This window comes from Rhipicephalus sanguineus, chromosome 4 (genome assembly GCF_013339695.2).
Source record: "Rhipicephalus sanguineus isolate Rsan-2018 chromosome 4, BIME_Rsan_1.4, whole genome shotgun sequence".
NCBI classification, from domain to species: Eukaryota; Metazoa; Arthropoda; class Arachnida; order Ixodida; family Ixodidae; genus Rhipicephalus; species Rhipicephalus sanguineus.
This window is the reverse complement of record NC_051179.1, coordinates 81,661,711-81,677,381: the sequence shown is the minus strand read 5'-3', so window position 1 is coordinate 81,677,381 and position 15,671 is coordinate 81,661,711. Positions and strand designations below refer to the sequence as shown.

The following is a 15,671-nucleotide window of genomic DNA, read 5'->3' as shown; positions in this document are numbered from 1 at the left end:
AAATACGCTGATGAGATGTGGTCGTTTAATGTACAGTCGCGATCATAAGTTTGGAGACCACGCGATCGCGTGGCAGTGTGCATGCGCGCGCCATCTAACAGCTCGTTGCCTGCAGTCGAGAGTCTCGCAGTTCTATCTCGCCGGCCTGTTTGCTCGCTTGTGCACGCCGGCGCACGGGCCGATTATCGGAATTAGCGCTCACTGCCGCCAGTAATGCTGACGGCACAGCAGCCACAGCTAAAACTCGGCCCTTTCGCGATAAATGGCAGTCTCCAACAACGGGGGTTAAGACGTCTGCCAAAAAGGCAACGTTTAGCCACGGTTGTAAAAGCGAGTGTTTTATATTTGTTATATACGCGCCCTCCGAGACCTCCTTAACACATTGCAGATCTGGCACTGTGGTAGGCCCTAGAGAAATAACTACTATTCGCTTGCTTTCCTCGACCGGCACTCGTGGCGGCCTTCTTGCGGAAGGCTAACCGGCAAGACGTGAAATCCACTGAATACTTTTCACTGTTGAAGACATTTAAAAGAGCGTGTTTGTTTGCCACTATAGGGAGACGCGATGACACAGTATAAATACATGAGCATAGTCGAGTGAACGGCTAGTGCTATTTCGATTGTGACATTCTGCCAGCGATAACGATCTGCGCCAGAAACTTTTCAATTTTATGTTGTTTGGAAACAGCGCCGAGATCGGACCAAGGAATTCCAGGCTGCCGCACCGCTGCTTCGTGATAAAGCACTACTGGTGGCGGCAGCCACAAATTTTGATAATGGGCCCGCGCGCCTTCGTGCAGCGAGTGAGCAAGCCAGTAAGATAGAGTGGCCGCGCATGCGCACTGCGAGACTTGACTGCAGGCAACGAGCTGTTAGATGGCGCGCGCTTGTACAATGAAGTCTGACCTTCATGGTTGCAGTCTCTCTTTTTGGCTGAGACGCAACTGTTCCAAGTAGTGAGCCACACTGATTCAGTATTTCTACAGAGAAACTGAAAGTAAGCAGTGTCAGACTCTGCTACGCAACTTAGCACAGTGGCGCTTGTCCAAACCGTTCATCCCTACAGCTTTTTCTTCATCGCTGCAATGAGTTGTCAGCGAGTGTAACATAAAAAAAACTGTCAGCAACGTTCTTGCTGTTTGGAAGTTTGTGATGTTTCATAACCCATTGCATGGCTGATAAAGGGGTGAGCTGTTTGGACTTTTGTTTCTAGACTCCAAGAAGTCTTGACACTAATGTTTGTCTTTTCTTCCCTCCCAGGGTCATGTTGTCCAAGTGCAAGTCCGGGACGGAGAGGTTTTCGAGGGTGTATTCCGGACAGTTTCGCCGGAGGTAGGCCTTTGTATGCCTTGCTCATGGCAGTTCTTTCTCATCATTAGAGTGTGTTAGTTTTGAGTCCTCCACTCCAGCTTAGCTGAATGAACCCTGTACTTACTGGGCCACCTGCAACGGTGAAAGCACGACTGGTGCAAGTCAGGTTAATGTCTTGAAGCCAAATTTGTTTCAGTAAACAGATTTTTTTTTTCATACTTTGCATATGTTTTTGACCATGTCTTGTACCCGCTTTGCAAGTGAGGTGTCTCACTGCTAAGCTTGAGGTCGCGGGTTCGATTGCCAGCCACATTGGCTGCATTTCCATGGGGGCGAAATGCAACAATGCTCATTTACTTAGATTTACGCGCACGTGGAACAAGCCCAGGTGGTCGAAATGAATTCGTAGTTGCGCACTACGGCGCTCCTCGTAATCTCATCGTGGTTTTGGCTCGTAAAACCCCAGTGATTATCATTTTACCGCATCTTGGTTCCCATGGAATGTGAAACATCGGTTCACATCTGTACGACAGCTTCTGGCAAGATCTGCATGTTGTGCATAAATTTGAGGAAGTCGCTCTTTTATTGGAGTGACGTTAAAAGTAGGTTCAACAGCTCAACCTGTTTATACGTTTGCTTTTCCTTTTAACATTTGCCATCACCTCTGCTGTTGTGCAGCTTGAGGTAGTGCTGGAGACCGCTCACCCTGTGGAGCCAGGGTCACAGTCGGAGCCGTCGTCCCTGTCGCGGCTGCTGACCTCGCTGGGCCGGGACCAGCGGCTCGTGCAGCTGATGATATTCCGGCTGTCGGACGTTGTCTCGCTGTGCGCACCTAACGCGGACTTGGACTATGCCACGCGGGACTCCTTCACGGACACGGCCATCAGCAAGTTCAACGGCCAGCTTGGTGAGCGCCCTCTCGAGCCCTGGATGGATGGCGGCAACTCCGACAGCATCGGCGGCCTCGATGACCCTCCACTGGATGGGGAGGACACCGTGAGTCTTTCATATGCGACCGTCGTCATTATGTCGAAGAAAGTTTGTTGCTGGAAAGAAACTGTAGTCTGCATGGTCGACATTGTTGAAGGGACACTAAAGGGAAATTGTAAATTAGTGTAGACTGATAAATTATTCTCTGAAAATCCTTGTGTCTGTAATTTCACCGACATTGGTTTATCAATAGACATAAAATCAATGTCAAAAGTTTTGCTTTTAAAGGGGCCCTGCAACACTTTTCCAAGTAATCATCGAATGGCTTCACCAAGGGAGTTTATTGCCTCACGAATTGACCATTGCAAAAATTTTTAGAATCAGTCAAGTATGAGCAGAGTTCGATTTATTGCACGCTGTAATTGCTTTCTCTCTTGTCCCGACGAGCGCGCTGGAAACTAAGCAGGGAGGGATGGCACGGGGGAAAGAAGTTACGTCATGCGCGTGTCATGACCTTGAACACTTTTTCTTTTTCTTTTTCTTCAAATGCGCGGCTTACCTTCAGTGTGATCATGAGTGCACGTGGCGGCATTGGCGTCATGAAATTTCCTAAAACATTGTATGTTAAGTCTCTGGTTCCCTCAGAAGAAAATGTACTTAATTTTTACTGTAAGAACTATGTAGGCCCTAGTAGATGCCCTCGAAATCTATGACGTTGGGGCGACTGGTGCTGGAACTTCAAGGTGGTGTCTCCACGCGCATTTTCTTTTTATGCGCTTTGTTGCTTATGAAGTGTCTTCTTGCAGAAAGCATGGGAATTTTGGTATTGTGAAAAAGTAAATAACGAGAAATTTTTCTGTCTAGTGTCCTTTTGATTTGACCATGGTGGGTGCCGTATAAAGCACTAAAGCAATATGGGGGGTTCTACATCTAGTCGAAACGTGCCGCCTGTTTTCATTCTTTTTGTGTGCGTGTGTTCGTTGAATGGGTGGGTGGGTCGGGGGTGTTGTATCGTACATGTTAGAATATGGTAAATATGGTAATCTTCTAATGTAAGCTGCCGCTATCCCTTAAAACTGCCTTTATCTTTTGTGAGATCAGGTAGTTTGTCTCGGGTGCATTCACTGACACCTAGCGCTGCAAAGCCAATGGAGCCAGCATTGCAGGTGCCATTTAATCAAGCATTTGCATGCTGACCAGACATGTTCCAATTATTTGGCGAGGGCCAGTGTTAGAATAAAAGCTAAGGGCCCATAAAAACATAAGGACGCTCGTTGAGACCTTTGGCTGGTGTGGAACAATGGAAACCAGCTGTAGATGACCTTAGGATATGTTTAGACAGAGCCAAGTGCAGAACTAAAGTGGACTTTGCTGAGATGGTTTTAATGCACATTGGTGCCTTCACACTGGGCTGGCGATGGTAAGTTTTAGCACTTGCAGTACTGAGCAATATTATTGTTCAGGGGTCCCAAGGTAATAACTAACATCGACAGCAATCGGAAAGATGAGGCAAAAACGCTAGAGGCCAGTGTACTTAGATTCAGGTGCACATTAGAGAACCCCAGGTGATCAAAATTTCCAGAGCCCTCCACTATGGCATTCCTCGTAATCATATCGTGCTTTTGGGACGTAAAACCCCAAAGATCATTAATCGGAAAGATGAATACTCTTAGTACAGTAGAGGTTCAAGTAGTTGATATACAGTTTTTTAATGCACTTGGCTAAGAAGGGAGACATTTAATGCAATTCAAAATAGTCTCTAAAATATCCAAGATAATGCAACCACCTTTTAGTTGAAAACACCGCAAGTCTTCCTTGTCTTCTCTCTTTTTTGTTTTTGTGGTGGTTTACCACATTGGTTTGCCCGCTTGTTCCAGAATGGCTGGGACGCCAATGAGATGTTCAAGACAAACGCCGAGAAGTATGGGGTGACGACATCATACGACAGTGCACTCTCGAGCTACACCGTCAAGCTGGAGCCCAAGAACACGGACGAGTACAAGCTGCAAGAGGCCAAGGCGTCCAAGATTGCCCAGGAGATCGAGAGCAACCCGGTGTTCAAGAAGCGCATCGAGGTGGAGAACGGGGACGAGGAGGACAAGTTCAGCGCGGTGGTGCGACCCTCTGGTGACAACACACCACAGGGCGCCAGGTAAGCTGGCTTTATCGTTGGGTTGGTTAACTTTGGCCTTGTCTACCGGTGGGCTGGTCCACCTAGTTTTCCGTATGGGCACTAGATTATTAAGATATGGCACTGCAGATGCTCGAAAAGGTTTTGCAGCTTGGGTGTGAAAAAATGCACCAGGCAACTCTGCGTGGTATTTCCAAGCTTTGCGTAAGCATAGAAATAAAATTGTGGGCAGTTCGCCGCTACTTTTTGAAATTTTCCTATTTCTTGGCTTCCGTGTTCCCGAACTCTTGCCTTTTTTCTTTTCTTAAATTCTGTGAAATACCTATCCGCGAGGTTCTGCTGTCAATAAGTAACCAAGCGTTTTTGCATTTCTTTCCCATTCAACTGCTGCCGCTGCACCTGGGATTGTAACGATGGTCTTGAGCTGAACAGTTCTATGCCGCAGGCAATAAGCTATCTATTGTAGCGGGTGGCAGCAAATTTGCCAATTCTGACATGTGGTGCCCGTTGCAGGTATGTGCGGCGGAAGCCCCTGGGCGGATCCAAGCCCCTTCGTGGCACACCGCCCCCGGCAGCGGCGGCTGCGGGCGGCCTGCCTCGTGGGGGCCTGCCTGGCTTCAAGGGGGGCCTGGGTAGCCCGTCTTCCTCGTCGCCCTCGGCTCCACTGCCCCCCAAGCCGCACCATCCACCCAAGCACGGGCCGCCCCACACGGCCGCTGCCTTCCCAGAGCTCGACACTTCCCCACGGCTCAATGGGGGTAAGTGGTGTCTGTGTGTGCGTGTGTCCATGCATTGGGCCAAGTTCCTTGGGGCTGGTAATCCACCTTTTTCACTGCCACGGCGCATGCGCCCTTTCCCTAGCAAAAGAGTCGTGAAATGCTGTGGTAGGGTCTCTGCACGCCTTTTGGTCAGAGGCATTTGTTCTGGCGATTCCAGCTCCTGGATCACCTCGCATAGCTCTGCACCCCCCCCCCCCACCAAAATGGCAGAGGGCAGCACCAGACAACAAAAAAGGCGCAATGTTGATGGGTCAGCAGTCCAGGAGAATTGTTACAGTAGTGTACCATGCCTACCATCTGTCTTCACGCTTATTGGAAGTTGTTCCTTGGGTATCACACAGGCGCCAAGGGGTGACAATCCGTATGTCAAGCAATAACAAGCATACCATGCTCTCACGCGCAAGCAGGGCTGATATTTCAGTTGTGGAATTTCAAAACAGTTTTAATGAATTACTGTACTAAGTTTCTACAGTAGTAACACCTCATAGTTTTTTTTATTTTTGCATGAATGTACTCTCTGTGGCCAGGAATAATGTGGAGCAAAACTCGTAGCCCTTGTTATTTGACTGTTGGGGGGGCTAGAGCATTACCATTGGCCACAGAAGGACGGAAAGTGTCGTGCCACCAAGTAAATATCTCGTCTTGCGAGACATTTGCTCCTTATAGGAATGTGGCCATTTTGGTTTTCAGCAAGTTTCTTTATTTTTTCTTTTCTTGAGATTGGGATAGGTGGTAAAACCTGCCTACAGAATAATTCTGTGCATCGACCATTACTCTCACCTATTGTGGTTTGAGGAAGACAGGCATCACACAGGCACAAAGTGATGAATGTTGAGCTTGCCTCTCCTGCTTTCGTCCTTTGCAGCCCCTAAGCTTGAGAAGGAAGGCCCACTAAGCCCTGGCTTGTGCGAGGGGCCTGTGCCTGACGACGCTTCCGTGGTGGCCTTGGCCGACGAGCCGCCTGCCGTGGACAAGGGGCCTGCGGACCGCAAGGGGCCACCACCTCCGCTCCAGAAGGGCCGTGTTCAGGAGATCGAGGAATTCAAGAAGTTTAGCACCAGCATCAAGGTGATCTGATCGGGACTGCAAATAGTCGCCAGTTGATACTTCAAACAGATGAGCTGCCCTCTTGAAAATGTTACAGCTCAGACCACTTACCATTTATAACGTAACCGCTTACAGTGCAGTACCGGCTATAGTGCGTTTTTTTTCTGACTCCCATTTACCCTCCCGCAGAACTCCATGTACAGTCGCCGACCGTTTATTCCGACGCCGAAAATTCGGACATGCTCGTTTATTCGGACACCTTCGCGGCACCGCCACTCGTCCCATTGAAGTAATGTAAACTCGCGACCGAAAATTCGGACGCCTCACAGCCCGCCGTTCGATTTTTCGGACTCCGGCTGGCTGATAGAGTGCGACGTTGAACACCATAACAAGCTGTCAGCAATGTTTACAATATTTTTACTAGGTTGCCAGCACTGAAATGTTGCACTGGCTATAACTGGAGATCGTGCCAGGGTCAAAAATCCACGCAGAAGTTACCGATCTCGAAGGCTATGTTTGTTGGCTACACGTAACGGTTGCCTTTTGGCTTTAGCCAGTCACGTATCCATTGAACGGCTACCACGGCCAAACAGCAGGCCAAGCCAAGCCAAGCTTGGAATAGTCTCTGTGCGGCGTTTGAGGTGAACGACAACGAGTGCGAGTACGACGCGGATCCTAATTCGGACGAAGAGAGTACGACAACAGATTACAGAAGCGCTGCAACATCAACTAGACCAACATCGTTTCCTTTTGGCGTGTGAGGGTTTGCGTTCTCATGTTTCTGTGGCTAGGCCTGATCTGCATCCCGAGCTTTGTGTCCTGCTCGTGCGAGGCCTGATCTGCTGAAATTGCTCCGACGCTGCCCGTTCCATGTGCGCCGTCGGAACTAAAGAAACGTGGCAACTACCGTATATACTCGCATAATGATCGCACTTTTTTTTTTCAAAAAAATTGACGCCAACTTCGGGGTGCGATCATTACGCGGGGTAAATTTTCCGTGAAACAATATTCTGAGCACCGAAAACGCAAAGAAGTCGCTAATCTGATTTCTTACGATAGCTATCATGAACATAACCAAAAATAAAAGTAGAGTAAGGCTTACCTTTGTAATAAAATGCACGCATTACGCAGGAGCTACATGCATGGAACACTGCCCTTTTATTTTTGAACTCTCTGACCCCCTAACGTTCATTCTGAGTCCGAAGCGTCACTGGCGTCAGTGTTGTCGCCGCACGATTCCCTGTCGGAATCGGCAGTGTCTTCACTGTCCCACAGACGGTCATCTTCTGTCCCGTCGAGCGCGTTGGAAATGCCAGTCTTCTTAAAGCTCTTGACGACCACCTCGTCGGAAATGGTACTCCACGCTTCGAGAATCCATGAGCAGAGGACTTCCACGGAGGGTCTCCTGATTTTGCCACTTGGCGTGAAATCGTGGTCGCCCGCCGCCATCCACTCTGCGTACAGCCTCCGGACGTTGTCCTTGAATGGTTTGTTCAGTGACACGTCCAGAGGCTGTAGCAGCGAAGTTAGACCCCCAGGGATCACTGCGATTTCCGTGCGCCGCTCCTTCAGCTCAGTACGGACACTGTCAACGAGATGGCCCCGAAAGCTGTCCAGCACAAGAAGAAGGAAGCAGAAGCGCTCCTGCTCTTCGCCCCCAAACCGTCTTGATCCAATCGACCATGAGGTCTGCCGTCATCCACCCTTTTGCTTGAGCGCGGATGTGGATGTCACGGGGAAAGTTTCCCTTTGGAATTGTTTTCCGCTTCAGAATCACGTACGGCGGCAGCTTCCGTCCGTCTGCCGTCACTGAGAGCATCACGGTGCACCGCTGCTTCTCCGCACCACACGTTTTCACGAGCACACTTCGAGCACCTTTCTCGTTCACAGTAGTGCTTCGAGGCATGTCAAACGTCAACGGCGTTTGGTCGGCGTTGCCTATCTGTGACAGCAGGAAACCATTCTTCTGGCGTATCCTCGTGACGAACCTGTGAAAATCGATCACTTTGTCTTCGTACGCGGATGGAAGTCGCTGGCACAACGACGTCCGCCGCCTCAGCGACAGTCCATTCCGCCGCATGAAGCGTGTCGTCCAGCCGGAACTGGCGCGGAAGTCCTTTGTGGCTATTCCCAGCCTCCGGGAAACTGTGCGCGCCTGCGTCCATACCATGTCTAACGACACGGCACAACCGTCTTTGCGCATGTCCCTCACGTATTCGAGGACTGCCTTTTCGATGTCAGGAAACTTGCCCGTTTTGGGTCCGCGGAAAGCCCGGTGCGTGCTGTTCGTAGCCATGAGCTTCTCGCGCTGTTTTTTCCAATATCGGATCCGAATTTCGTCGACGCCGAAATGTCTGCCGGCAGCGCTGTTTCCGTGCTCTAGTGCGTAGTCAAGCGCCTTCAGCTTGAACGCGGCAGTAAAGCTCGCATACCGCCCCATGGTGAAACGGTGCTTCAACAGACGATCACAAAGCACAGCCAAAAAAACGTGGTGTCGAGTGACGCCGTGACGAGCAACTGGGATGGCGGCGACACGGCTTTTTCAGGAATTATGGGAATGCGTCGGCAGCTTGTTGCTGCGGGATGACAACAGGTCGACCAACAGGCGGCCGCCGCTGTAACAGTGCGGGATAGCAAAACAAACATGGCGACCCACAGAGCGAAGCGACCGCATTTTTTTTTTCTTCTTTTCATCAGTCACGGTGGTTGTGAGTACGTCATGCGCGTCAAAACAGTCTCTTCTGTCTAAATAAGGAATGCTTTCATTTAAATCAGTAAATTTACGGCATTAGCGTAGTGATGCCTGCTTTCAGATCACAGAAACAAAGATGGGCGTGTTCAGCTGCCACAGACATAAAACACATGGCGGGCATTCAGTGAAAACTGCGGCATTTGCCTTTACTGCAATCCTAAATGGCACGTTTCCGCCAACGGTGGGCAAAAATTACGAATATGTTTGGTGCGTGCAGTTCACTTGGCGAGTTTGGAAGAGTTATTAACGCAACATTCGACAGATGATAAACGGGATGATCATCGGCTAGACTTGGCACACGACATATCGATGCAGCAAGTTCGGGGTGCGATCATTACGCGGGGAAAAAGAAAAATCGAATTTAGACGACAAAATTTAGGGGTGCGATCATTGCGCGAGTGCGATCATTACGCGAGTAAATACGGTACAAGACCCTGACGATGGCGAAAAAAAGCGGCGATTATTCACCAGGTGGAAGTTGCTTGGGAGTTTTCGCCGAGTTGGGCGATGAGATCATCAGTCAGCTACTCGAACCAGCGCATGTGGACAGTGACTGCCGTGATGACGCACCTCCCACACCACAGCCATCAAATGCGGATTTAGTGTAGGCTGTTGCAGTGCTATTGCCGACCCGCAGGGGTGGCCAAACATTGGCTGAAATACAGGCCGACTTGGTCGCGCGTAAGCGTACATGTGTACAGACGTGCACTAACAAGTTTTTTCCGGCCACTGGGCCAATAAAAGTGCATTTTTCTGGTGAATCATTTTTTTCGGACTCCCGATTATTCTGACTTTTCAGCGGTTCCCGCCGAGTCCGTATAAACGGTCGGCGACTGTATATGCATACCGCTTATTGCGCAGTCCCCCGAGATGAAAGACCGGTTATAATGCGGCTGCCGGAACGTTCTCAGAGATGCGAGGGAGCGAGCGTGCTTCTCAGCGGAGTTGTGCTGGCGGGGGAGAGAGCGGCGACGGCGTTACGAAGGAGGAGCGGACGCGGAACGAATGAACAAGGAGCGGGGAGAGAAAAAAGGGGGGGGGATGGCGGTGGGGGACAGCAGCCCGGCGCGGGTGCGTGGTGTGATGAGGGGGAGCAGTTGTGTGGCCGACGGAGAAGCCTTTGCCCCCTTGACATGCACGTTTTTCCCGGCCGCATGACATGCACGCTCCGCTACGTGCGGGCGCTCGCGTCCGCATCAAGAGCGCGTTACCGCTATTTGTCTCGGTCGGGAAAATAGTTGCTTTGTCGTAGAGCGCAGATATCGCGCGTGCAGCCTCGATTCCCCCGCAAGTAACAATGCTTTGAGACGTGATTGAGCTTTCGCCTTTGCCACCAACAGGCAGACTTACAAGCTTGAGAGACTTTTTCAAAATACTTGCTGCGGCTGTTCTCCCGACCGCGAACCGAAACTGCATTTCACGCGTGATGCCCTTGGTTTAGCTTGCGAGTGCGATCTCTTCTATGCCCGATCTCCGTGTTGCCTAGGGCAAGCTTCTCGCGGCGGCATGCCAAGTGGCAACGCGCACGCTAGGCTTAACGAGCGCTAGCTGCCATGTCGGCAGCCACGGACTACAGAAGTTGCGGTTTGGTGCCGAGTCAATGAAACATTTTGCAGTTGTTGCATTTAGAAGGTGTGACTTACATCTTTAACGAAAACGCGGGCGCGCGTGAAACACTCGAGTGGTGGTTTGTGGTCGCCACCGTTTTCGACATGTCGCACGCGCAGTATGCTACCGCGGTGACTTCCCGTGACGGCGCATTTTTTCCGGGTTCGTTATGTCGGCACCGCAGGTCCGCAGATGCTAACTGTTCAACATTTCCTAATGTAAGCAGACGCAAACTTACGTCTCAGTCGCATGCCTCGATAGTCGGAATCGCGTGCCTACCCATTGGTCATGTTTTGCACACGTGCAACCTTTCAAAAATGTTTTGGTTATAGTGCGGATATTCGCGACTCTGGCGACTTACATTATAAGCGGTCTATGCTGTAATAGTAAATCCATAACAGAGCGCAGCATCATCGCAGAAGGGAGGTGGAAGGAAGTAGTGAAAGACAGGGGTGGGAGAAAGGGCCACCTTTCGAAATTAGTACCCATACGCAACTAAGCATCTGATCAGAAGGTGCCTCTACCTCTTTAGATAAACAATTGGGGGTCCTGTGGCTCTGGGAATAGCTCCTGCATCGGAGATGGATGCTTACCATTACACCACTGCTGCAGAAAATCATGGGTCATTGCAGTATGTCTGCCTTCTCTCTCAGCATCGTCTTTTCGACTGGATCCCATGAATAGACCATACCAGCTAGCCCAAATAACCACTCTTGCAGACAAGCATTCTCAGTTCTGTCTTGTTCGAGTCTCATAGATGCGTGGCGTTTAGGTTGGCAACATTTATGGTTGCAAGGGTGAGGTCAGAAGTGTGCCAGGGTCATCTCTACGTCCCTTGTATGCAGCTTGACGAGGGCAAGGAGTCCAAGGAGGCTGGTGTTGCTGCTGCAACGGAAGAGGAGGAGAAGGAGCGTAAGGAGATGGATGAAGCCGCCACTGCCAAGGAGGAGACGGACCGGCTCGTCAAGAAGTCCACCCTCAACCCCAATGCCAAGGAGTTTGTGCTCAACCCCAATGCAAAGGCCTTCACTCCGGTAAGTGGGGCTGGGTTATGGAGTGGCCTTGCGTTACTGTAATTACTCGATTGTAACGCGACCACGATTGTAACGTGAGGGGTACTTTTCATTGCGCCCAGGCGGACAAAACTGTTATTTCGGTATTCACTTGTAACTCGAGGGTCAACTTGAGGTAGCAAAATCCTGGAAAAAAAAAACTGGCGTTACATTCGAGTAAATACTAGGGGTGTGCGAATATTCGAAATTTCAAATATTTTTCGAATAGTGTTTGCTATTCGATTCGATTCGCACTGGAATTTTACTATTCGAACTATTCGAACTTCCCAAAAACAAGTACAGTCAACATCCGATTAAAAGTGACCCCTTCAGATTTTCAGTATGCTTCACCTCATTACACTCTCGTATTGCGGCAAAGCTGCCTTTCAAGCTCCGTTGCGGTCGAACTTGGCCAAGAGACAGTTAACGTCCAATCGGAAGTGGTCCCTAGATTTTCAATATGCTTCACCTCATCACTCCCCCGTATTGCGGTAAAGCTGCCTTTCAAGCTCCGTTGCGGTCGAACTTGGCCAAGACGCAGTCAACGTCTGATTGGAAGTGGTCCCTAGATTTTCAATATGCTTCACCTCATCACACCCTGGTATTGCGGCAAAGCTGCCTTTCAAGCTCCGCTACGGTCGCAAATGTATTAACTCGAGAAAACGCTGGTTCCAACATGGAGATGAAAGACGTGGCAGAGGTGGGGGCTCAATTATTGCTGTTTCGGACCTGAAATTTGGGCAGGAAGTCCGAAAAATTGGAAGCCGAAGCTTTTTAGCATCCAAAATTTCAGATGTTCTTATATATCGACGTCTACGAGACAGATTTGGAACTCCGGACTTGAAGGGACCACACCCTTGTCCGCCACATCAGTTGGGCTTCCACAGAAGTTGAAAGAGGAGGAGAGGCTGAGAAAATGACATCTTTGCCTATCACGTGTAAAGTGTTGTCGGCAACACTTTGGTTGCACCAAATCATGTATATAAATACAATCCGGCCTCTACATTGCCTCATTCTTGATAAGAAAGACAACTATGAAACACCACCCCGCCAGCGCTTCATCAACCTAGCAAAAAGAAACACTTTCATGTTGCTATCTGATGACAACATACTTAGGGATTCTTTGCAACCTTTTTCTGTAATTTCACTTCGAAGTATTCGAAAAAGTGTTTGAGAAATATTCGAAAATTATTCGAAAATTATTCGATTCAATTCGCACTCAATCTTTATTATTCAGATTCGCTTCGCACCCAAATATTTGCTATTCGCACAGCTCTAGTAAATACGGTATGTACCACCATAGTTTCCTGCAAAATTTACTAGAGGTAATCCTGGCACTGTGAGTGTTCAGTTATAATGGGAACAATTTTCATAACATTTTGTATTCATAGCTCCTCACACATTATTGTGCTTCTGTGCTATACTACACCCATAATTCCCATGCTCTCTGAACTGCCGTACTTTCAGCTGCCATAGGCACTAGTGCCCCGAGTTCCCTCTAGTAATCTTTTAGAAAACTTTAGTGGGCTGCCAAAGCAGCCTTTGGATGGGTTGCTCACGAGGATCTCTTTGCGTGACTCATAGCGCACCCTGCTACCTCTGACGAGTCCGCCCAACGGCGCCGGTGGCAGCGGCGGCGCAGTGGCCACGACCCCGACAGGCGGTGTGCGACTCAGCTCAAGCCCCCTGGTGGGTCCCCCCTCGGCTGGGGTCGGCCAGGCGCCTCCGCAGCAGCTGATGCCCGCCGGGCAGCACATCATCACCATGGCACCCCAGTACCTGATGCCTGCCACCCCCGTCAGCGTGGCACAGTTTGCACCTGGACAGGGACCACGCTTCCGCAAGGGTGAGTCCATGTGCTGAATTAAGGGGAGACGCGGGTCGAAAAGTCGCGGTTTTCCGAAAAAATCTGTTTTTTTTTTTTTTTTTTCGGCTGTATTGTCATCCTTGGACTATAATCTTTTATTTCTGAAAATATCAAGCTAAATTCGCACGAGAAATTATCTAAAAAGGCTTCCAAGTGAGAAGCGGTGACGCGAGAAATGCGCAAAAGTCGCGAAAAAATGGTGTAGTTTGCGTCCTTCTGTTGCGAAAATGACGCAGTGCCCGCCATTTGCAATCCTGCCCGCATGCAGCGTAAAGCTGTCTTCTCCACAATACACCAGGGGTTAGTCTTGTATTTTCACACAGAATAAAGAAAAAACAAGAAAAACAACGCGTACGTCGAGCGTTTTAAGGGGGGACGCGGCTTTTGTATCGCGCAAAACGGCAAAAAAATCAATTTTTTTTTAAATCACATTTTCAGTTTCTGTAGCCCTTTTTCTATCTGATTCCAAAATATCTTCACCGAAAACCACCTAGAAGTGCTTTAAAAAATTAGTTGCGCGGGCTGAGGTGTCGGAAATTATTGTGGAGATCGCAAAAAAACAGTGCTTTTCAAAAAATTCTTGCTCCGCAACGGTACAACCGGGCGCCGCCATTTTGAGCTCGCCGTAAAGAGCATTTCTTCGTTTTCAAATTTCCCGCCTCAGCTGGCTCCTCGCTTTAAAAACAAGCGCACAAAAAGCACATCTCTGAAGGTCGTTTCGAGGCCTCCGATTGGCCGCGTCCGCCATGTTGCTCCAGCACGCCTCGTCATTGGTCCGATGCTCGCTACGAGAGGACAGCCGTCTGCTGCTTACGCATCGCGATGTTACCTGATGTTACGACTGTCGAAAATCGCGCTACTTAGTGACGCGTTCACTCGTTCTGTATGCACGGGTCGACGATAATTTAGAATATGATTACCCTGTAGTTTGACAGCTGCAAGCGGAAGCGCCGTCATCAGTGTACGAGAGACGGTAGCGTGCCGCGCTCGTCGCGAACATTGCAGATGCGCGTCTCGGGTAGTTCAGCTTGTCAGCACTTCGTCTTCCGTGACGAAGAACTTCGCGGGACTACTCTTTGTACTCGCGATCGAACATGACGTGCTTTGAAACATCGGGCACCGCGGCCACGCACACCGCGACCGAGCTTACTGCTCGGAGTCGTGGCTAGGCCTAACTCCGCTTACGGCGCTGGTTTACGAGACGAATCCGAACTTTGCGGGCACGGACATCGCGCTAGCGGACAAGCCGCACTGTGCTTCGTCGCAAGCAACAAATCGCATCGTCCGCTGGCTACTCGAAAGTGCGGATGGGCACTTTACGCATCGGCAGCGGACTCCCGGTCAAGCTCGTCGCGCATTGACCGCTCCGAGCAGCGGCTAGCAATTTCGCGCGTCGGCGCCGCAAAATGAGAGACCAAGTACGTTATGCGCGCCGATTTTTCGTCGTCGCGGCTGAGCGCTGCGTATTGTCGCCGAATGCCGCCAGCCAGCATATCGTGCGCCGACTTCCCGGACCCCGCGGCCGAGTACATCGGCTTGAAAGAAAGCGCTGGTGACGCAATTTAGGCACGCTTGGATTCGTGCTTGGTATCGCCGCTAGCTCTGATGAATCTTCTAGAATAACGAATGCCTCGCAAATTACCGTTTCCGCGACCGAGTGGATGATGAAACGCATCACAGGCGAGGTTTGCAAATGAGCGTGGCGTGTGTGAAGCAGGGAGTTGAATTTATATCTGACCAACTCGCGTTATTGAATAAACTGCTCAGATATTTGATCCCAGAAATGTTTGCAATAACTGTGCCAATTTTCATCAAAACCTACGAAGGAATAAGAAAGTTGGCACTGAATGCCACGTCCCCCACCTTAATTTTATTTAGAAGGCCACTGGAAAGAATGATTTCCGGTACGCATCCATTGTTTGTGATGGAGACAGTGATACTTTCCTCACTCTTTCTGGAGAGAACGTACAGATTTATTCCACTGGCTAAAGAAGACTGTATAAATCATGTCAAAGAGAGGATGGGTACAGCTCTCCAACACGTGTCAAGAAGCAAGAAGGATCGACTAGGAGGATGGGGCAGCCTGACTCAAGACCTGATTAAAAGACTGACTGGTTGTTATGGCATGGCTATCCGTGACAACATTGGCCTGACGCAGGACTTGATCAAAAGGCTCACCAGCTATTATGGCCTA

The 15,671-nt window shown here is 49.8% G+C and overlaps 1 protein-coding gene across 11 annotated transcripts in view; it reads left to right on the top strand.

The window, feature by feature from the left end:
• Positions 1 to 15,671, top strand: part of LOC119391346 (ataxin-2-like protein) — a 72,137-nt gene that overhangs the window by 20,083 nt on the left and 36,383 nt on the right. For 4 of the 11 annotated variants that reach the window (XR_007415800.1, XR_007415804.1, XR_007415799.1 and 1 more), the window contains exons 8-11: positions 4,952 to 5,130; positions 6,017 to 6,219; positions 11,404 to 11,592; positions 13,195 to 13,456. Coding sequence is in view for 1 of the 11 variants with exons in the window: in XM_049414737.1 (XP_049270694.1) it covers positions 4,952 to 5,130; positions 6,017 to 6,219; positions 11,404 to 11,592; positions 13,195 to 13,456 (833 nt within the window). In the remaining 10 variants the exon portion in view is untranslated. Of the gene's footprint in view, positions 1 to 1,260; positions 1,333 to 1,989; positions 2,308 to 4,118; positions 4,394 to 4,885; positions 5,131 to 6,016; positions 6,220 to 11,403; positions 11,593 to 13,194; positions 13,457 to 15,671 lie in introns of all 11 variants that reach the window. The other 7 variants (XR_007415808.1, XR_007415806.1, XR_007415807.1 and 4 more) reach the window with 5 other exon arrangements.